This window comes from Peromyscus eremicus, chromosome 7 (genome assembly GCF_949786415.1).
Source record: "Peromyscus eremicus chromosome 7, PerEre_H2_v1, whole genome shotgun sequence".
NCBI classification, from domain to species: domain Eukaryota; kingdom Metazoa; phylum Chordata; class Mammalia; order Rodentia; family Cricetidae; genus Peromyscus; species Peromyscus eremicus.
Genome location: NC_081422.1, coordinates 20,957,432 through 20,979,652, shown reverse-complemented (window position 1 = coordinate 20,979,652; position 22,221 = coordinate 20,957,432). Strand labels below are relative to the sequence as shown.

Below are 22,221 nucleotides of genomic sequence, written 5' to 3'. Positions count from 1 at the left end.
CATAAATGCAAGGTAGTATGGGGAAGGAAGATGTAGGGCAGTCGTTCTCAATCTTCCTAATGCTTTGAGCCTTTAATACAGCTCCTCATGTTGTGACCCCCAACCATAAAATTATTTTCATTGCTGCTCCGTAACTGTAATTTTGCTAGTTATGAATCTTAATGCAATATCTGATACGACCCCCGTGAAGGGCGTCACGACTCACAAGTTGAAAATTACTGGTGTAGGGGATTCTGCCCTATTTAACCACTGAGAAGAATTTCCCCTTGGTCACTAATCCAGTGGTAACTTGAAGTCCTTCCTAAGGGCAAAGAAATAGACCAGCTCCTAAAAACCCCTCCCTTCAAGTGGAACCCTGGAGCTGTGAAAATGCACATCGAACAAACTTTACTGTAGGGACTCCTAAACCACTGCAGACATGAACAGGGCAGGGTGCAGCAACGGACTCATCCCCGCATTGCAAGACAGAAGCCGAGCACTACTATCCGTCTTCACGTCCCGCTGTCCCTGAACACACGGCTGATGCAAGAACCTGACACATTTTTGTGAGAATTAAGAGGAACTATGGCAGGCGGAGGTTTGCGAGACAGCCACGCTAAAGACACGCCTGGCTTTCCACTCACAGCCCACTTACGCATTGTCATGCAGTAGGACGGCCAGCATCGGCTCCCAAGCCCAGGCTCAGAAACGGTTAACCAGAGTTGCACAGAGCCGAGGTGAGCTCAGGTTTGAGTCGGAGCTCCCTGCACGACGTGGCACTGGCTGGCAGGCAGCTGACATAGAGGAAAAACGAGAGCCTCAGGAAGGATATGATATTATTAACTCTGCCGAGCCAGCTGGTGGGACGGAGCCCTTCCACCACTTCCGGGGGTGTGGTGAAGGCGGGGTACACCAGTGCCAGCCACACGCCAGGGGTGGCGCCTCGCGGGGGGACTGGGGGGCATACCGGCCCACTCGGAGGCCTTGCTGGCCCGGGGGGCGGGGCTAACCCGGCCGGGTCAAAGGGAGTGCCGCGACGTGACGCACTTCCGCCTCGCGCCTTCCGGCTTACCCGGGACCCCGGCCCTCCTCACAACAACAGTTCCGGGCGCTCGCGCGGCGCCGCGGCCCTGTCCCCGCCCTCCCCCTGCCACCTGCCGCCCGGCCGCGATCAGGAGGGCCGGAGTAGTCCACCGCCACCGCGCCGCCCCGCCCCGCCCCGGACACCGGGAGGGCGAGCGCCGCGGAGCCGCGGAGCAGGGGCGGCCTGCCTTCCTCCGGGCTCGCTGTGAGCCACAGCCTTGCTTCCTGAGGCTCGCCCTCGGCCGCGGCCTTCCTTCCCCCAGGCTCGCACCCCGGCCGCCGCCTGCCTTCTCTGAGGCTCGCCCTCCGGCCGCCGCCTCACTTCTCTGAGGCTCGCCCTCCGGCCGCTGCCTTCAGCCGCTCAGGCCGCGCGGCTGCTCGCGTAGGGCCTTGTTGCGTTTCATCTCGGGGGTCGCGGAGGCAGGGGCGGGGCGCTGAGCGGTCCCCCGGGGCTTCTCCTTCGCGTCCTCCCCAGGTCGCCTGCCCGCCCGCCTTCCTCCGCAGTCCCGAGCCAGGCGGAGCCCAGACCTGGCGGGGACAGCCGCACCCCCGGCCCGGCACCCAGAGCCTGCCGCCACCACCGCCACCGTCCATCGTTGGTATCGGCAATGGCCTTCGTATCGCCCGATGTGCTTGTGACTGATTTGGACCCAGAATATTGAGGACTCACGTCTGTCCCCACCATCCCAGCCGTGCCCGCCCAGTGAGGGCTTAGCTGCAGCGTCGCTAGACTGCCCGACTTGGAGAGCACCATGGACCAGAGTGGGATGGAGATTCCTGTGACTCTCGTCATTAAAGCACCGAATCAGAAATACAGTGACCAGACTATTAGCTGCTTCTTGAACTGGACCGTGGGGAAACTAAAAACGCATCTATCTAACGTGTACCCTAGCAAACCAGTAAGTGTAAAACTGGACGCAGCTGCTCTGACCTGCAGCCCCCACCCGTGTGCCTGGTACCTCCCTTCTCCCAGCCTGCCCCCTCCTCGCCGGTCAAATAGGTCTCCATTCGAAATACTTTTGGTTCTGAGGTTGCGGGTGTCTCCTGAGTGAACCATCGTTATTATCTGCCTAATGAGGTTCAGTTAATTAGCGAGTATACAGAAATACCAAGAGACAAGAATTTGCAGTTATGGAAAAAGGGACCATCTTCCATGGACCTTAAACCATCTCATGTGAATGTCCGATGCTATTCTGTTTGTTTTTGAGATAAAGAATCACAGCCCATATTAGAACGTTCATTGCTTCGTAGGCCAAAATTCCATTTTAATTTTAAATTCCTGGGTCAGGAATATGTTCATGATGGTGAAGAGAATGTTTTTCTCTTCTGGAATAAGTATGTGACTTAGCGAAAATTATGCTTTAACCATGACTCCATTGCACGTGTTGTAAGTTGCAGACTCACTTTGTTTCCCCACTGCCCACCTCACATTTCTCCTGAAGATACATTGAGACGAGCAGTTCTTCACACACACGTCATTTGACGCCTGTTTTATTATTTGGTTGTGTCATCTGTTTCGCTCAAATCAGTGTGGCTTTGTTTTCCATTCTTAACTATATCTTGGTATTGGAAAGATAAGCAGAATGTCGCCATTTGTCACCACAGTCTGATTTGAAGGTACGTAGTTGGTAAGTCTTTAAATAGTTGAGAGAAGTACACCATTAGAGTATATTTGAGGCTTTCATATTCTCTATTGTATAACTTTTTCATTCTTGAATACCTAGTATTCAACTACTAAATCTTATAATTAAATGTAATAAAGAGGCTTGTTTTTCAGGGTGGGAAATATTTTGGCATATTTACCATCAGCTAGTTGGAAAACAACTGCTTTTTAGGCCTGTTTTGTGCTCCTAAGTATGGAAGATGTTGGTCTGTGTTACGATATTTATGAGTTAGAGCTGTGTCTGTTGCAGTATTGTTTAAGATTTAGACTTCTGGAGTAACCACTGAATTATTTTATTGCAAAGGCCGGAGGGTGTATATTTTGTTGTTTGTTTTAAACTCATTTGGCATTAGCTGTATTTGTGAGACAAATATTTTTAGTATGCGGGGGAAACACTGAGTTACTTAAGTAATGGGAACAAACTAAAAAAGTTAGAACCTTGGCTTATTCAAAGATTAGGTTTTTAAAGTGAAGATTTACACCAGGATAACAATTCGCTAAGAAATTGACGCTTATAAAATTTTTCTATTGCGTATTATTATTGTTTTCCCACATTTTTGAAATAGAAAGCACCTTGTGAGAATAGTCATAATTGAAAGACAGATTTTGTAACAGCCCAAAATACTATTTTGAAGTACATTCTTAAGTCTGCATGTACCTGTATGGTATGCACTAAGGTGAGAGCCGTGTGTTATACTATTTCACCGTTAAGGGATTTGATCTGCAATATGTAGATCAGAAGTTTGCATTAAACCCCATGTGGTATAATCGTAGCACCTGAGGTGGAAGCTGGAGGATCAGCAGTTCAGGGTCATTAGCTGCGTAGTGAGCTTGAAGCTAGTATGATCCTGTCTCCTAAACCAAAACAAATTTAGTACTATTCTAAAACGTTTTTTTTTTTTTTTAAAACAAAAAAACTATGTGAGATAGAAATGTGAAGCCTGTTTTCCTTCTCTGCCCAGGGATAAGCCTACTTGAGACTGGAGGTTTGCCCTTGCACAGCTAGTCACTAGCGGAGGACTGTTGGTGCAGCTGGATGTTAATGCCTGAAGAGGAGATCACTTGCAAAACTGTCTTTCCTGACTTGCCTAACTCATAGACACACTGGAGAGTCTTTTGGAGGCTGCACCACATACTCTAATTAATGACTTAACCTTGTAACATTTTTCTAGCTAGTTTTCTGAGTGGATTGTAATGCCCTGTCAAGTTCATTTCTAGGTTGAAAATTTTGTGTTAATTATTAGATTTTACAAGTCTCTGTTCTGACTTGTTACCTGGAATTAATTTTGGAATATCACAGTTGCTGAGTAACTGCAGTTAGTGGTACCCTGTTGCTAGAGAAGACATCAGCTCTTGGAATTTGGAGTCATAAACATTTTCTTTTTGAGGTTATTTAGAAGTCAAAACATTTTGTAATGAAGCAAGATTATAGCAAGAGTTTAGATCCTTGTGACTGCCCACAGTGACGCACATTGGCTCTTTCAGTGTTTTAAGTGTTGTATCCTATGTGTGTACGCTTCACCTTCCTTGTGAGACAAGGTCTTACTGGTTTGCATAGCATGATCTCAGATTCTTGACTCAAGTGATTCTCCCATCTCAGCTTCCCAAGTTATGGAACTATAGGTCTTCTTGCTCTTCTTTTCTCCCCGCTCCCCCTTAACAAGTACCATTCTTTCAGAGTTAATGTTGCACTGATGACCTTACATTACTGTAATAATAAGCAATACAGTTCTAAGTAAAAAGACTAGATACTTAGTGGGCAGAAGGGGAAGATATTTGTCGTATGTATGTGAAAAGTGTATGTGGAGTTGAGCTCTTGGAATTCAACTGACTTCCGAAGATACTGGTAATTGGCTTAGAAACTAGGAAGTTCACCAGTAACAGTTCAGGTTGATAGTGTTTTAGATCATTATGAAACCTATTCTAATAGGACATTTGCTGTTATTGATGGATTTAGTTTTTCACTCCTGAAATTGGCCTGAGGTATGAAATAATCATTCTTAAATTTCAGTAATTGCTATAGCGTGTTGAAGAACCCTGTCGGAAGGCCACTTTTCCTTGAGTGTTGGATTCTAGTCTGAACTTGGACTTAGTTATCAGAGATGTAAATGCACAAATGGTTGAACTTCGAATTGTTCAATAGAATGTAGTATCCAATAGAAATTAAAAATATATAAAATTCACCTGTCTAGTTAGGCACTTTCCCATCTCTTACTTAATGTCTTACTTGCAAACGGTAGGTAGTTAGAGATGGAGTTGACTTACCCTGAATTTGATGTTGAGGGCAAACCTTTCCAGTGCTTGGGGTCCAAATGCCTTGTGATGTGTGTCTTCCTTCTGGATACATCTCCTCTGCCTTTGCTGTTTATTTTATGGTGGTAAAACTACAGCAGTCACTTCCAGTGCTTAGGTCTTCTGTCTTCCCTGATCGGCCAGGGAGGCTTGTGCTAGCTTTCCAAGCTCGTCTTTTACTTTGACATTCTGTTGGAATTCAAGAAGCAAGAGTAGGACCAATTGTATATAGGTTCTGTTCTGAGAATATAACATTCTGCAGTCCAGAAGGAAGTTCTTTTCTTCAGTGGAAGTAGTGTGTCTTGTAGCTTTTGGAACTTTCTTGTTTGTCATTTTGTAATTCCCTATTACCTTATTTAGGTCATTAAAGAAAAATGTAGTAACTTGACCACTTCAGGACTGTTGATTTCCAGGTGATAGAATCCGTATACATGAATACTTTTTACTTGATAAGACAGTTGTCTTATATAATTTTAACAAATTTAAGAGGGCTTCATGTCACCTAGCAGTATGGCTCAGTTTTTAAAAAAAAAAAAACACTTTGTGAACAAACGATACTGTTGAATTTAATGTGAAGATGATGAAAAATAGAAATTTGAACTTTTTAATGACTGCTGACTAAAATTTACTCAAGTATTTTGTAGTCTTATCCTTATGTCTTTTTTTTGGAAAAAATATAAAGTTTTGTTTAATAATGCATTAATGCTTTAGGGGGTTCTAGAGTTTTTAGTTTAAATTTCTCTTTATGTAATACCGATTGTCTAAAATGCTTTTATTTAATTGCTCTGATTTTAAACTGCCATTTAAGCCAGGCATTCTACTAAATACTTGATGTGCTCAGTAATGTTTATTTGTGGTAGACACCTTGTGATGTTAACTCTTTTATAGATGAGGACACAGAGACTTGATGAGTCTTTTGCTTAAAGTCATAAAACTCTTAAGTAGAATTGGCATTGAAACCCAAGCTGGTCTGACTTGAAAGTCAAGGCCCTTAGCCATATCTATATATGCACACATACACACAGACACACACTCAGCTATATAAATGAGATGAAGGCTGCACTGTATCATTTATACACCTATAAACAGAAAACAATAAATCGAACTATTAAAAGATGTTTGGGGCTGGAGAGATGACTCAAGAATTTAAGAGCTCTTGTTGCTCTTGCAGAGGATTGGGTTCAATTGCCAGCACCAACATGGCAGTTCACAAATGTCTTAAACTACAATTCCAGGGGATCTGATGCCGTCTTCTGGCCTCTATGGGCATCAGACACACACTAGGTGCATAGGCATATATGAAGGCAAAATACCCATACATGTTAAATAATTTTCTTTAATTAAAAAAAAAGATATACATTTGGATACTATGATACTTAGAAACTACATAGTTGAGTAACATATCCTTATTAAGGTGCTAGCACCTAATCAGCTTACTGTGTGGTTATTACTGTTTATTTTGATAAACTATAGAGAAAATGTGGGAACATAATATTTTAAGATTGCAGAGTATGTTGCTTTGTTCTGACTCCTCACAATGTATTCATTTCTATACTTTGGCAGTCTGTATTGCACATACATCTGGCATGTGACTAAATGGTCTGTGAGTGGAAACCTCTTTGTGCTGGTTATTGTAAGTAGATAGGGGCTAGAGGCTGTTTGGGTAACCATGCTTCCATTTACAGTACTTCTGAATCTCTCAGAGCTTTGGACTGAGTGAATTTAATTAAGAGACATGTTTAAAAATTCACAGAATTCATTTTTCCCAGAATTCATATTTTGTGGCCTCCTTGTATTTAGCTCTTTAAGGCTATTTGATACTTGTGACTGAGCTGTGTATGGGAACTAAATGTAATAGTTTCTATTTTCAAAGTACATGTATACTAGTTATTAGAACTTACCAGTTAGTTGAAGATTACTTTTATTGAATCATCATAAATTTTAAAAATCCACATAAAGCTCAAAATTAGGGCAGATGCACGCCTTTAATCCCAGCACTCAGGAGGCAGAGGCAGGCAGATCTCTGTGATTTCTAGGCCAGCCTGGGCTACAAAGTGAGTTCCAGGACAGGCTCCAAAGCTACACAGAGAAACCCTGTCTTGAAAAACCAAAGGAAAAAAAAAGTTCAAAATTAATATTTTGAAATTACATGGAATTTGATTATACTAATAAAGTTGGGCATAATAGGGTCATGACTTTTAGTACAGAGGGTTTTTTTTGTCTCTGTTTTCCATTTTTTTTGAGATTTTTTTTTTCTCTAATCACTTTATTCTTATTAACTTACAAATAGAAACATTACATAGTGAGTTTAAGGACTTACTTAATCACTTGCCCAGGCACAAGCTCTATACACCTCTGTAAACTTCTATACAGTTAAAATGGCCATTCTTTTCCTACATTTTATCATTCCTTATTACCTGCTGTTACTCTCTCTTGGTCTCCTTTTTAAATTTTATAATACATCCACAGTGATACTTATTGACATATATACACGTAAATGTTAGAGGCTAGGATCCACATATGAGGGAGAACATGTAGGGGTTTTGTTTCTGAGTTTGACATGATTTTCTTAAGTCATATATGAGAGACTTATTTAGTCTTTTATCTACCTGTCTACACACACACACACACACACACACACACACACACACATAAACTTTAATCTTTTCATACTAGTGAATCTTTTGAAGTAAGAAAATATAGTTGGTTTTGTAAATTCATGTGTCGGACTGTTGTGCATATTTAAATTGTTTTTCTAGATTGTTGTGTATCTTATGTATCTATGTGCACTAAATGTGTACCTGGTGCCCAAGAAGGTCAGAAAAGACCATCGGGTACTCACCATTCCAGGACACACACCCTGAGAAACCTAAGTCCAGATGAGGTCCTGCATCCAGCTTTCCTTCATGTCCCAATAAAGCCATCAAATTTGAATCCACCAGTGGATTACTCTATTAGAGTCTGCACAATCCAGTTACTTCCTAAAAACCCCATCGGCTGACAACCAATCCAGTGCATGGATCTACAGGGGACATTTCAGATTCAAGCCATGACATTCATAAAAGCTAGGCAGAGTCACTCATGCCTATAATTTTAGCTGTGGGGAGGCAAAGGTAGGAGGATTCCTAGGGTTTACTGGCCAGGCTGTCTAGCCAGGTTCAGTGCGACCCCAGATGAGGTGTATAAGAATTCTGAGCTCAGGAGCTTCTGGCCTGTAGATTTGGGCTAAGGTTCAGATCTATTTCTTTCTTTCTTTCTTTTTGAGACAGGATTTCTAGCCCTGGCTGTCCTGGAACTAGCTTTGTAGACCAGGGTGCCTCGAACTCAGAGGACTCAGAGATCTGCCTGCCTCTGCCTGGGATTAAAGGCGTGTGACACCACTGCCCAGCCAGATCTTTTCTGTTCAAACTTTCTTAATATTTATTCTCAGGAATAGTATTTATTTATTCTTTTAATATTCTGTCAGGTTTCTTGCTTTGGCTTTTGTATCTTAAGTGGGTAGCAGAGTTTTTCTGGCCAGCTGCGTAAACAGATGGTTGAATAGACTAGCTTTGCCTCTAGGTTCCTGAGAGATCCATCTGGATCTTCTCTGCTTGTTAGTTAGCAAAGCCTGCTTCACCGTACATGACCACACTTTATCTAGGGAAGAACTGTACTGATGGGATTGGCTGACTGTTGGTTGTAGGAGTGAACACCAGGAAGAATGGTGTTAACAGTTAATTTTATTGATTTTGTGCTAGAGAGCCACAGAAACAGTTTAGTACTTCTGACTAGCTAATACTGAGTCTTTGTAATTCTTAAATTTAAAGATACCATGTAATTTATTCAGCAAAAAATACATTTTTAGTGTGTGAAGTTACTGAGCTCTGGGGGTTTGTTACAGACACCAGCATCACTTGTCTTGATAGAGAAGTGGATTTTCTCCCCTCTTCCATTTTTAAGTTTGTTCCTTGAGGGTTTCAGACAGTGTGTTTTGATCATAGTCACTCTCCGGAGAAGTGGGTTTTCAATCAAGGAAAAGGATAAGGAAGAAATGAAGTCATATCACATGTTCAAGTTAAACTTTGAGAGCTCAAATTCTGTACTTTCTCTAATGCTATAGATTATGTCAAAGCAACTAGTTGTGTAAAAGTTATTGTCACCTGGCTTGCTTTATTTTTCAGTTTGTTGATATTTAAGTTGAAATGATTTTTTTTTAACAAGGAAAACATTTTAAGTCTCAATTTAGGCATATGAAAAACTCATTTTTTTTCTGTTTTCAAATCAATTCATTTTTCTTTTAAAACTTAGGATGATCTGAATGCATTTGAATATTCAGATGAGAGCAACAATGTATTACTAAATTATAATTCACATACTGTAAAGTTTGTCATTTAAATTATACAACTCTGGCTTTTTGTATTTTCGTAGTTATCACTTGCCTACCTGTAGCACATTTTTATCACCTCCCAATTAGTAGTTACTCCCTATTATTTGTCTCTAAGCTGTTGGTAACCACTAATATTCTCTGTCTCTGGATTTGCCTATTTAGGATATTTCATATAAAGGGAACATAGATAGATGGCCTTTATATCTGATATCTCTCACTTACCATAACAGTCATTATGTTATTATGTGTATCTGAACTCCATTTCTTCTTATGGCTGAATATGTCATTGTATGTGAATGCTGTACTTTATGTTTTCATTCAGTAGTTGATGGACATTTGGCTTCCTTCCACTTTTTGGCCTTTATTAACAATGAAGTTACAAACATTCTTATATAAGTGTTGGAGTAGACATTGATTTCAGCTCTTTGTGGCATATACCTAGGGGTATAATTGGATTTAGTTCTGTGTCTGAGGGTGGCTATTTCTCACTTCTGAGCAATTGTAAAAATTGTCAACAGTAGCAACCCTATTTACACCATTAGCTATGTGTGAGAGTTCTAATTTCCCTACACCTTTGTCTGTATTTGTTTTTGGTCCACATGTTCTGGAAGGTTACCTGTAATTTTGTTGCATTTTTGTGTCTGCTTCTCTAAAAATTGATATTTTCTTGCTGTGAACCATAATTTATTTTTTATTTTTTAAATTTTTTCTTTGTGAACCATAATTTATGGGGGGAAATGCTAAAATACTATTGCACAATTGTTCCTTCATAATCTGCTAATATCAGTGCATCATTTGTGGAAATTAACCAGATGAATTTTGTCCTAGCAAGTGTTTCAAGCTATTGTGATTAATAGAATATCTCATTTTATTCCTTAATAATAACTTATAAAATAGTGCTAAATGAATTTTTCCCCAAAATATATGCAAACTATTCTGAACTTTCATTTAACATTGCATTTAGCATCTACTTAGGCACAGTGCCAGGCTCTGGGGACAAAATAATGAACAAAAGGGATAATGCACCCTTTAAGTCTTAGCATTGGTATTTCTTTTAGGGACACAAACTTGTACATGTAATTGGCGATTGTGGTTTGTCTCAGGATGGAAAGAAGCAGGATGAGTGGCAGGAAAAACTGTACTAAGTTGGTCAGTCAGCAAGGCCTGGCTGAGGCCATGTTAAAGTCAAGATCTAAAAGGATGATTAAAAGCTGCAGCAGCTGGTAGGGAAGACCACAAGCAAGATGTTCAAGTTGGGAAGGAACTGGGAATCTAAGTGAATGATAGCTTGGCTCGAAGGTTGAGGGGGAAAGAAGACTAGAGGAGATGGGAAAGAAACCAAAGTCAGGACTGGCCGCAGTGAAGGAATTAGAGTAGATAGGCCCATGGGATACTCGTGGGTAAAGGCACTTCTTTTGCCTCCTCCCCCATACACTCACACATAATAATAATAAATTAAAAAAAAATTTTGGAGCCAGGTGGTGGCAATGCATGCCATTAATTCCAGCACTCAGAGTCAGGTGGCAGGTGGATCTTTGTGAGTTTGAGGCCAGCCTGGTCTACAGAGTGAGCTCCAGGACAGCCAGGGCTACATACAGAGAAACCCTGCCTTGGAAAAAAAAAATTGGAGTTAGTATTAAATCCCATGTATTTTAGAATAGGTCAGGATTGACTGGCATTTTAAAAAGATCACAGTAGGTCCTGACTTCAGAGTGGAAGCAAGAAAACTAGCTGAGAGGCTGCTGCAAAAGCATAGGCAGGAGGTAATGATGTATGTTAGGGCATTAGCCAGTAGAGATAGGAAAAAGTAGGTAGATCTGAGCGGATATTCTTAACAGATTTAATGCCAGTTACGTATAGGAGGTGAGATGAAAGAGGGGTTGATTATGCCCAGGTATTTCGCTTTAACAACCAAGGGCAGGTGGGATAAGCATAGGAAAGAAGGAATGGGGATCTGGCAGTTAGCGTCCATTGTTGGTTTTTTGCCTGTGAGTTACCTGTTAAACATTAGACCATGTCACATGTCATAGCCATTGGATATATGGGTCTCTGACTGAGAGAAACAAAGCACTTAGATGGAAAGATACAAGAAACATGTCTTTTGGAATTGGATGGACAATTGAGCAAAAGGCCATGAGGGTCAAAGACCAGTGATACTGTTGAAATGAGAATGAACCCTTTACTCCATCACAGTGATGCAAGTGGAAGCCTGATGTCATCTTGTAAATGTCAGAGTCTTTTGTTGGGTTAGAGACTGGTTAGCCATTGTCCCATGTTTCTGTTTAGTAGGTAAAGCTTTAAGGAAGAATTTTGAGGGAAAGGGATTCTCTCTAGGCTATGAGCTTAGTCATTAGATGGCATTTTTTTTTTTTTTTTTAGGTTAATTTGGATTTGCTTTAGTTTACTTGTTACTTTTTGAGATAGGGTTTCTCCGTGTAGCCCTGGCTGTCTTGAACTCACTCTGTAGACGGGGCTGGCCTCAGACTGCTCTGCCTCCTGAGTACTTGGAGTTAATGGTGTGTGCCACCATGACTAGTTAGTTCTAAAATTTAATAATTATGCATACGTTCAAATGAAAGACCCATAGTTTGAGAGCTAGGAGTTCTCAAAATACTTGATTTTGAAATTTTATCTTTGATGTAAAAGTCATTAGTAGTCTAGGGTCACTCTATATATAGTTATGAGATTTCAGTACTTTGGTTTTTTAATTTTTTTATTTAAATTTTTGGGGGTGTTTGTAGAGCTGGAGTTATAAGCAGTTGTGTAGAGCTAGAGTTATAAGCGATTGTTCTGAGTTCTGGAAACTGAACTTGGGTCCTCTGCAAAAGCTTATGTGCTGGGTTTGTTTGTCATCTTGACACAAGCTGGGGTCATTTGGGTAGAAGTAACTTCCACTGAGAAAATGTCTTCCATCAGAGACATTTGGCCTGTAGGCAAGTCCCTGGACATTTTCTTAGTTAATGATCAATGTGGAAAGGTCCGGCCAGCTGTGGGCAGTGCCACTTCTGAGCAGGTCCTGGCTTGTATAGAAACAAGCAAAATGAGCCACGGAGCACAAGCCCAGTTAGCAACATCCACCTATGATGATCTCTGCTTCAGTTCCTGCCTCCAGGTTCCTGCTTGAGCTCTTGCTCTGACTTTCTCAGTGATGGATTATAACCTGTGTTTGTAAGATAAATTAAACCCTTGTTTCCTCAGGTTGTTTTGGTCAATGTTTTGTCATAGTAACAGAAGAGCAATCAAACACAAGCTGTATGTACACTCAGCTGCTGAGCCACTTGCCCAGTCCGTGAGACAGGCTCTCTCATTGAACCTGGAACTCCTGGATTCATCAGTGAGCTCCAGGGATCTACCTGTCTTTGCTTCCTGAGCACAAGGATTGCAAGTGTTCATTGCTGTGCCTGGATTTTTATGTTGGTGCTGGGGATCCAGACTCAGGTCCTCTTGAATGGCAGGCATTTTACTGACTGAGCTATTTCCTCAGTCCTAGTACTTGTGTTTTAAACTAAGTAATATTACAAAATATGTTATGATGTAGTTTTTTCAAGCATATGCTTCTGGAGACTGAAGTGTCTGAAGCTATTGCTTCTGGGAAAAGTTAGTCTCAAAATGAATTACAAAATTTGTTTTTCTTGTGTACTTTATATATATTATTATTACTATATTGTATAGACTAATGGCTTATACTGGAAGTGTGTGTGGATCAGTGGTCTTTAATACTGCATTTTCTAACATTTTTATTTCTTGCTCAGAAGTGATAGTTTCTGATTAATTCTATTGCTGTTACAGTTTAATAAGAAAGTAGAGATAATCTATATAAGAAAGAAAGTAGATAATGTACAGGTAGGTCACTTTCCTTAGAAGTAGTTGGTAAACATCGTGTTCTTCCACTAAAAATCTGAGGTTAAATGACTTAAGCTTTGGACATGGACTTTCTGCCAACATCAAGATGTATTTCTGTACAGAGGAGGTTAAAGACTTCAGTTGTTACCTTTTGAAATAGAGGCCTGAAAGTTATTTAAGTATGAGTCAAGGCTTTCTTGTTCAGCCTTTTGTAGCCTTAGCCAAGTTTGTTTTTGTACCAGTCATACTCTTGAGCATCCTGAATGTTGCTTTGAAGTTGCAAAGATATATCGCTGGAAAGATATATCGCTTTCCAATGGTTAGGTCTTCGTGAAACCACATAATATAGATACCAGAAATTAATATCTGCTATCCTTAAATGTGTTCTGCTTTAAGAGGTTGATGTGCATTCTCTTCTTAGACTCCAGCCTATGCAGTAAATACTGTTGTTATCCTCTTTTGTAGATGAGAAATGTAATGGCTGTAGGATCTTGTACACATTTCCTGACTCCTCGTCAGCTGTCTATAATACTGCCCTATCTGTGAGTCCGATTTCTATATGCAAGACCCCACTTGTAGCAAATCAGTGATGTTGCTCTTGATAATCTATATTTTTCTATCCTACAATGTCAGTTTTTTCTATTAGATTCTTCCTTTTGGCATACAGATGTTATTTCTTAAAAAAAAAAAAAAAAAAAAAAAAAGACCCAATCCACAAAAGAAAGAAATATGCAAGAACCAAAGATACTAGACCTTCTCTGGATCCTACTTCTCTTGTTCTCTTTCTCTCCTGTGGGGCAGAATGCCTTGTTAGTTTTTATACATTTACTCTTTCTCACTACATTGCTGTCCTTTTCTCTTGAGTCTGTTCCAGTTAGGTTTGTTTTTTTGTAGCTGTTGCTCTGGCAAGATTGTTTTCACTAGCATATTAGTGAACTTTTTGTAGGGTGCTTTGTGGTGAATGCAGAGATAAATAAGCAATGTGAGAGAAGTTTCCTGTATATCAGAAGCCTAGAAACATTTGAATAAATATAAATAAATGTAGTACCGAAGTACAATAGAGTATTTTGCATTTGTCAGAAAGAATTAAGAAACTATTTGTGTACTGCTAAGGTGTTATCTACAGGATGTACTGAGAAAGCATGGCATCAGAGAACAAGCATAGTTTCCTGCCTTTTATGTAAGAAGGGAAGGAGAATTGTGTATTTCTATAATGAGAAGGAATATAAAACTGCAGGGGGAAGGGAACAGGGGGTTATTGGCTTGACAAAGGGCACTTACAAATGCTTGCACCACTGAGGAATGTGACCCCCCTCTCCAGAGGAGCTGGGCTTATGAGCCCCTCCTCATCCTGGAGGGAATGGTGATGGGCCCCATCTTGTGCAGGTAGCCTCTGTTGCTGTGACTTTGTGGTTGATGGCCATATCATGTCACACTTCTTGCCATTCTCTGGCTCCTGCATTCTTGCGCCCCTTCTTCCACAGTGTGTTCCTGAGCCTTTGGAGGAGATATGATGTCTTACTTCAGACTGAACTCTCAGCAATCTTGTGTTTGCTCAACCCTTTGACCAGTTATGAGTCTAAATTAACTGTTTTCCGCTGCAGACAGAAGCTTCTCTGACCAAGGCTGAGAACAGCACTAATTTATGATTGTAAACAAATATTTAAAGGGCAGTTTGACACCATATACATTTAGCAGAACAACTGTAGTCATGACCTTAGCTATGAGTCTTTCATCAGGTTTGCAGTGTCAGGCATGAATTATTATTATTATAATTATGGAGTGGACCCCACATCCAATCAGAACCTATAGCAGACAGGCCACTATTGCACCAGTGGTCATTTTGCCTGTCAGGTTGGCATTGCAGCTTCCAGGGAGCTCATTGTTTTGACTGTGTGTCCCTAGTAGTATGTATCTTAGGACAGGGAGGGAAAAACTACTAGAAGTCATAGTCATTAGTAACAATCTTGTGATTATTATTTTGAGATTATAAATAATGTAAAACAATTTTCAAATAGCATATAAATTCCACCAACAAGCTTAGTTTTAAAGGTGAGAGAAGATATAAATAAGTAAAAACTTGAAATGGAAAATACCAGTTTGAATTCAGGGGCTTAAGGTTTTTTTTTTTTTTTTTTTTTTTTTCTAAAAAATAAGAACTTATTTTGTAGCTTTGCCCACTGAAGACAAAAGTAAGTACTATGAATTCTCAGATTTTTGTCTTAGGTACCATTTCAATTAAAAAGAATTGGGCACCTGATCAGTGGCAGTTCTAGGCCTCAGTAGAAAATGTAGAAGCTGAACCTGGGCACTTTATATCTGTTAGCAAGAAGACTGTTAGAGCAGACAAAGATCATGTCAAATGGCACTAGAGTAAACTTTAAGGGATTCCCAATGTTCAAAGATGGTACAGTCTCAGGAGTAAATGGAAAAAGAAAATGGTAGTGTTCAAAAGCATAACATTCTGTGAACTCTCAATGACACTAAAGAAAAGGGATTATCAGCATCTCACTGGTCACTCTGGGGGTTGCTTGGGCGGTCACCCTAAAAACTGACAAAGGGAAGTAGTTGTACATTGTGCTTGTTTTCCTCATACAGACTGAGTAACCAGATAGTGAACAAGATAAAGATCTAGAATGATCATACTGAAAACAGAAGGAATTCTGGAATTAGAAAAATGAGTTTGCTATTCCTAGTGAAAGAATGGAGCAACTCAGTAGCTAATTAACAAGGTAGGTAGGAAGTATGTGAGGGACAGATCAGTCTGGCAACATCAGAACCACTGATCAAGCTCAGTATCACTAAAAGTCACCATCCTAATCTATATGTACTGATGGTGCAGGAAGTACCTAGCTCTGTCACAAAGTACTCCTGTCACTGACCTTCATCTGAACCTACTTAGCCCTCCACACCTAACTACTACAGATGGAGTACCAGGAGGATATAGCTGACCCAAACAGGACAAAGTATAACTGTAAGACAGATGAGATGACTTTTTTCAGAAATACACAGGAAAAATGAAAAGAAAGTACAGATGTTTGGGGATGTAGTTCAGGTGGTAAAATGAAGCCCTGGGTTTGTTTTATCCCTAGCATCACATAACTAGACATGCTGTCACACACCTGTAATCCCAGTGCTTAGAAAGTGCAGGCAAGGGGACCGGAAGTTCCAGCTCCTTTGCAGCTATATAGGGCTGCAATACATGAGAAGATAAGGCCATCTGCAACTGTATAGCAAGCTTGGAACCTACTTAGGTTACATGAGCCATTGTCTCAGAACATAAAGAAAAAGATTGAGACGTAATTCAGTCTTGCGTGTGACTCTTGTTTGAATCTTGATTTAAACTGTCTCTAAAAATGAGAAAATTTGAGCTGCATGGTTGAATGTTGCAGTCTTGTAGTTATTAAAAACCAAAACCCAAACCCTAAAGGTTGTACCAAATCAAGTGAAAAGAGAGATGCATTTGCTCTTCTGTAATCTCCTCGAGAGGTGAGGTTTCCAGGGGTAGGGAGGAAAAGGATAGATTAAGAATTGTAGAATGCCAGTTGATGATGAGTACTCAAGAGTTCTTTAACATGGTAGTGATTCTTTTCATTCTATCCACTCTGCATGTTAGAGAATTTTTATATTGAAGTAAAGAAAAAAATCATGCAGAAGAGCTGTTCTTTAGGCTGAGTGATGGTACAACACAAGTGTCTACTAATTAAATGTTTGGTCTAGTGAAAAATGATGATTTACGATGCTATAATACTTATAAAATGAACTTCAGAATTTGTTTGGCCAGGTATTGACTCATTACTTACTTAGTATTAGCTTGTGCACATATATTTTCCATTCACTGCCTGTTGGCTACAGATTAAGAAACTTGCTTTCTCCTATATCACAGCATTCAATACAGAATACTTCTGTGACTTCTGCTCACCAAAATGTGTGAAAATTGCTCTGAAGACACCAGCTGAGTGTCATCTAATTGAGTTCACTTCTGAAAATGTACTGTCAGATCCCATATCTAAGAACTGCAGGTCTGCCCTTCTCTCTCTTTCTTCAGATGGGTTTTACCAGGTTGTAGCATGTGATTCTGACCAACAGACTCTAAATTGCCCCCATCCCAAGACTTCTGCTCTCTAGATACTAGTTATCTCATTAGCAAATAAAATCTAGAGTTTAAGGATTGTAGGGAGGGATGTTAAGTGGCAGGAAATAAGATGAATACCAGATGTATACAGAGCTCTATTCAGTTTTTATGTGCTGGTTAGAGTTTTCAAGACGTGGCATTAAAAAAAAAAACCTTTATATTTGCTTTTTTAAATATAGGAATTTACACTTTGCATTTTAGAAATGGTACATTAAAATTATGTCTGTCAGTTAAGCATCTTGAAAGGATAACTGCGTTTCTATAGTGTCTTTTGGTGTCTAAGAATGCCTGAACTGTAGATCTCACTTGGCATAACAATTTCTATTATGATTTTCAGGTATATGACTCTTGTCATAGCCATGCTGAAAGTACAGTTTGTTTAAAATTATATTTATGGCTTGGATTGGCTTTTGGATTTAACATTTGGCATAACTAATAAATGATTTTCATGGAATTCAAGGGACATTTGCAAATAGGCCTAATGGAGACTAACAAAAACACACTAATTTTAAGTAATGCTAGCAGTGTGAACTTTAGCAGATTTATCATGAAGTACTAAAATGTAACAGAGCCAACCAGAACATACTTTATATTATAGGTTACAAATAGAGGTGACAGCCGAATCTCCGTGTGTTTGTGTTGATTTTTCTTTGGTTTTGCTGTTTTGAACATGTGTAGATAACTGTTTCTTCTTGTAAGTGGATAAGTGTTTCTTCTTGTAAGTGGATAAGTGTTTCTTCTAGTTAAAGCTAGAATAGTTTTGGAAACTTCCCTTAAATCTAAATGACTTTCTGTTGTTCGAATTTTTTGTTCGAATCTTAGAGGTCTTATTAATAGAAAACCCAGAGCCAGATATTGGGGTGAAAGCTGAAAGATCAGAGAAGCAGAGCAAGTCACAGCCAACCTCACCTCACCAGTTCCATGAATCCTCTGACTGAAATCCTCTGAGTCCTCACCCGAAGAAAGGGTCTCAGCTGAACTACGTTAGTTCCTGTTTCTTCACACCTTATATACCCTTCTCCACCCAGCCATGTCACTTCCTGAGATTAAAGGCGTGTGTGCTTTCCAGTACTGGGTGGGATTAAAGGTGTGTGCCACCACTGCCTGGCTCTGTTTCCAGTGCAGCCTTGAACTCACAGAGATCCAGATGGATCTCTGCCTCCCATTTGATAGGATTAAGGGTGTGTGCCACCACTGTCTGGCCTCTATGTCTAATCTAGTGGCTGGCTCTGTCCTCTGATCCCCAGGCAAGTTTATTAGGGTACACAGTATATCACTACAGCTTTCAAATTAAGACCAATAAATTCTTCTGTGTAATGTTTGGAAGGAAGAAAATAAATCTGTATATACTTTATATTAAAAAATACTACAAAAGAGTTCAAAATCACTTGTGATCTTGAAAATTGATCTCCTTCTATTGACTATTGATAGAAAGCCCTTTGCTTTTCCATTTATTTGAACTTGAAGACTTTTAATTAAGACCACTACATTATAGTTGATAAAGCAAACTTGTGGTTTACCTTTTTGTCAAGTTTTATGGTGATGATCTGCATTTTTTTAAAATTTTTTTTTATTATAGATACGCTGCTGTTTGCTCAGCTCTTAAATGCCTTAAGCAGAACTTGGGACACAAAAGTTCTTAAAATATCTGCTTTTTTGCTTATTTGTCCTCAAAGAGAGTTCAGTTTTATTCATATTTAGTCATGTTTTCCCCAACCTTAAATATGTGTAATTAAAAAGCTGAATTCTTTCTTCTATCCCATTTCTAGTTGACGAAGGACCAGAGGTTGGTGTATTCAGGCAGACTGCTTCCTGACCATCTGCAGCTGAAAGACATTCTCAGAAAAGTAAGCTCTCCTTCTTCCTTAGAAGAGTGGGAGAAACTGTCTCTCTCGAGTTTTGTCTAGCCAGTTGAGTTCATCAACCACTGTGGGTAGCAGAACAGATACAATAAGTCAGAAGGTAACAACAGGGCAGAGCACAGAGGTCATTTGGCTAACAGTTTGGTATGCCCATCTGAGCTAAATCTGAAGTTATTTGTGTTCAGATGTTTCTCATCTTTGAGAAGAAAACACTGACTTATCAGTACTCCAAGAGTAGAGTGTTCACAGTGGTGAAAGAGTGATAACCTCTCTTTAAACCCATTTTTAATCAGGATGTATAACATTTTTAATAAAAATGGTTTGAGTTAGGAGTTTAATTTCAAGAAAGGAAACAGATAGTGGCATACCTGTTATCAGAATTTAAATGCTGATGCTCAGACAGTGCTGTTCCAAGGTAGCTTTTTGACAGGCAACTTGAATGCTAATTATTTTAATGGCACCTTTTAGCTCCTTGTCCTTTGTGAAGTTTTTACTGTTAGAACTTTTTATTCTTGCTATGCTGCTTTTTGTTTGTGAATACAGCAAGATTGGATAGCTTTATACTTTGTGTTTGGCTTTTTAACTTAACTCTTAATTCAGATATCCCTGATCTGTTTTATTCTGTTTATGATAACCTGTGGGAAACAAAATATAATGTCAATGCATTTTTCTATTTAAGTGACATTTTAGCTTTGCCAGTGTGGCTTCTGACTGTTCAGTTGTATGATTTCAAATGGCTGTAGTGTTTTACCATATGCCCACCTAAAATATATTGTAGGGTATAGCACAAAGATTTCTCATACACTTTCCCGCTAATGTATATGTTACCCCAGCTGTCATAGCTGCTTTAGTGGCACATCTGTTGTGATCAGTGAACATTACCACTAAAATTATACATACTCCAAGTTATCACTATAGGTGATACATACTCTGTGGATTTTGACAAATATATAATTACATGTTTCCACCATTATAGTATCATATAGCATAGTCCTAAAATGTGCTCACCTATTCATTTTTTTTCTTTACTTTTTGTGGTGCTGGGATGATTCCCAGGACTTTGCGCTAAAAACTCTACCAGTGAGCTATCCTGACCATTGTTTTTTCCTGTTTAAAAACTGTTACACTGTCTGCTTTTTGAAATACAGATGCATTTGTTGTTCATTGTTTTCTGAAGAACAGCCTGAAATCTGCATACTCTCAAAAGCTGTTGCAGATCTTATGTCAAGCACTTCAGGCAGTGTTACATTTTAAATAGTTCTTTGAACTGTTTCTCTTAAGTTGGTTTCTTTTTAGTAAAATATTGCTATTGGCTCTACAAACTTTAGTTATAAAATGTTCCATAGAAGTATTTCCTGAAGGTGAATGGATGTTGTGATAAACTTTATTAGTATGACCTTTTGGCCCTAGGTTTATGGGGCTACACATTGAATACTTTTTATTATTTGCTGTTCAGAAGCTGAGTCTGATTTATGAAGAGAAACAACCTATCTCATGCTGTTTGTCTGAAGCCTTTCCTTAAACAGCAAAACCCCAAGAACTTCATCCTCTAGACTCCTAAAGCAACTGTAGTTCAGGCTTTTCAGTTTTCTGCAAAGTATTTTCACGTATGTCTGTCATTGTACCCCGTTGCACTGATTTGTCTGTTAACAATATTGTCAGTTCCTTTAAGGCTACCCTTGACTTTCTTGAATTCACCTTGGAACTGAGCACAGGTCTGGGTTCCTTTTCTCACCTCAGGCATCTTTCTTGACTCTTGCCCACCCACCCTTCCCCATGCTGCTGTTCTCCTAGTCCTTTAAAAACACTGACTCGTCACTCTGCTTCATTGTTGTCTGGTGCCATCAGGTTTTCCAACTTACCAGCTCCATGTCTTGTGTAAATTTGTGTGTGAGCTCACTAAAGCATAAAGACCAGCCTAGTCATGATTGGAAATATCTTCTCTCAACCATAGTTGTAAATTTATGCAAATAATGTGGGATATTTATAGAATACAGTTCAAATATGTGCTCTATATCTGTGTATAAGTGTTACACATTAAAAAAAATGTTGGCTTAATTTGGAAAGTAGTAAAAAGCTATACTTCACCTTGCTAAAATTAAGGCAAATGAGATTGAGTTTCTTTTATCAGTACATTCAAGTAACTGAAGTATTTCCACTATTCAAAATTTGTGGGTCTAAAACTTCAAGGTGGCTCTTATATTGTTATTAAAACAGTATATGTTTTTATATTGAAATAATAGTTTATATTGATAAATTTTGTATTGCTTCAAATATGCTTTATGTATGCCAAGTACTATTAACATAATAATTATTGAATATTTGAACCATTCTTCAAGCATGGAGAGAAAATATTGAATTCAGAAGGCCGCAAAGTATTAAAATGGCAAAGGTATCTCCAAATACTGAACAATTTATTATTAACAAAATGGCTAGGCTAGAGAGGAAAGGAATTTAAGTCTTGAGTATTTCAGCTTAGCTAGTGGCTTTTTTGAACTGTAAATTTTCCTTTAAATATGATCTTCTTTAATTTTAGCAAGATGAGTATCATATGGTTCATCTAGTCTGTACTTCTCGGAGTCCTCCAAGTTCTCCAAAATCCAGCACCAATAGAGAAAGTCACGAAGCACTGGCATCCAGCACCAATTCTGTGAGTTATTTTGAGAGGAGTAAACATTGAACTTTTCTGATTTTCTTTTTCTGCCTCTAACAACTAAATGGAGGGCTGGGGTAGTTCCACAGTAGAGCAGTGGTCTAGCGTATGTGAAGCTCTGGTTTGGTCCCTGTCACAGCAAAGAACAAGCATGTAAACAAAACAAGCTAACCTGAATAAAACGGAACACTTGGAGTTGGGAGCTTTGTTTTGTTTTATTTCTGATCATCATTGGATGTTTTGAGAGAGGGTCTCGTGTAACCCTGCTGGTCTTGAATCCACTGTGTAGCTGAGGCTGGCCTTGAACTGCTGATCCATTTGCTTCTACTTCCCAATTCCTGG

The 22,221-nt window shown here is 39.5% G+C and overlaps 1 protein-coding gene and 1 long non-coding RNA gene across 2 annotated transcripts in view; one reads left to right on the top strand and one right to left on the bottom strand.

Annotated features, from left to right (window-relative positions):
• Positions 1–5,252, bottom strand: part of LOC131914819 (uncharacterized) — a 75,949-nt gene extending 70,697 nt beyond the window's left edge. Inside the window, exon 1 of the long non-coding RNA XR_009380191.1 lies at positions 4,991–5,252. This is a non-coding gene — a long non-coding RNA (uncharacterized LOC131914819). The remainder of the gene's footprint in view (positions 1–4,990) is intronic.
• Herpud2 (HERPUD family member 2) overlaps positions 1,810–22,221 on the top strand; it is a 36,403-nt gene continuing 15,991 nt past the window's right edge. Inside the window, exons 1-3 of the mRNA XM_059267533.1 lie at positions 1,810–1,961; positions 19,134–19,211; positions 21,763–21,876. Coding sequence (XP_059123516.1) covers positions 1,815–1,961; positions 19,134–19,211; positions 21,763–21,876 — 339 coding nt within the window. The 5' untranslated portion in view covers positions 1,810–1,814. The remainder of the gene's footprint in view (positions 1,962–19,133; positions 19,212–21,762; positions 21,877–22,221) is intronic.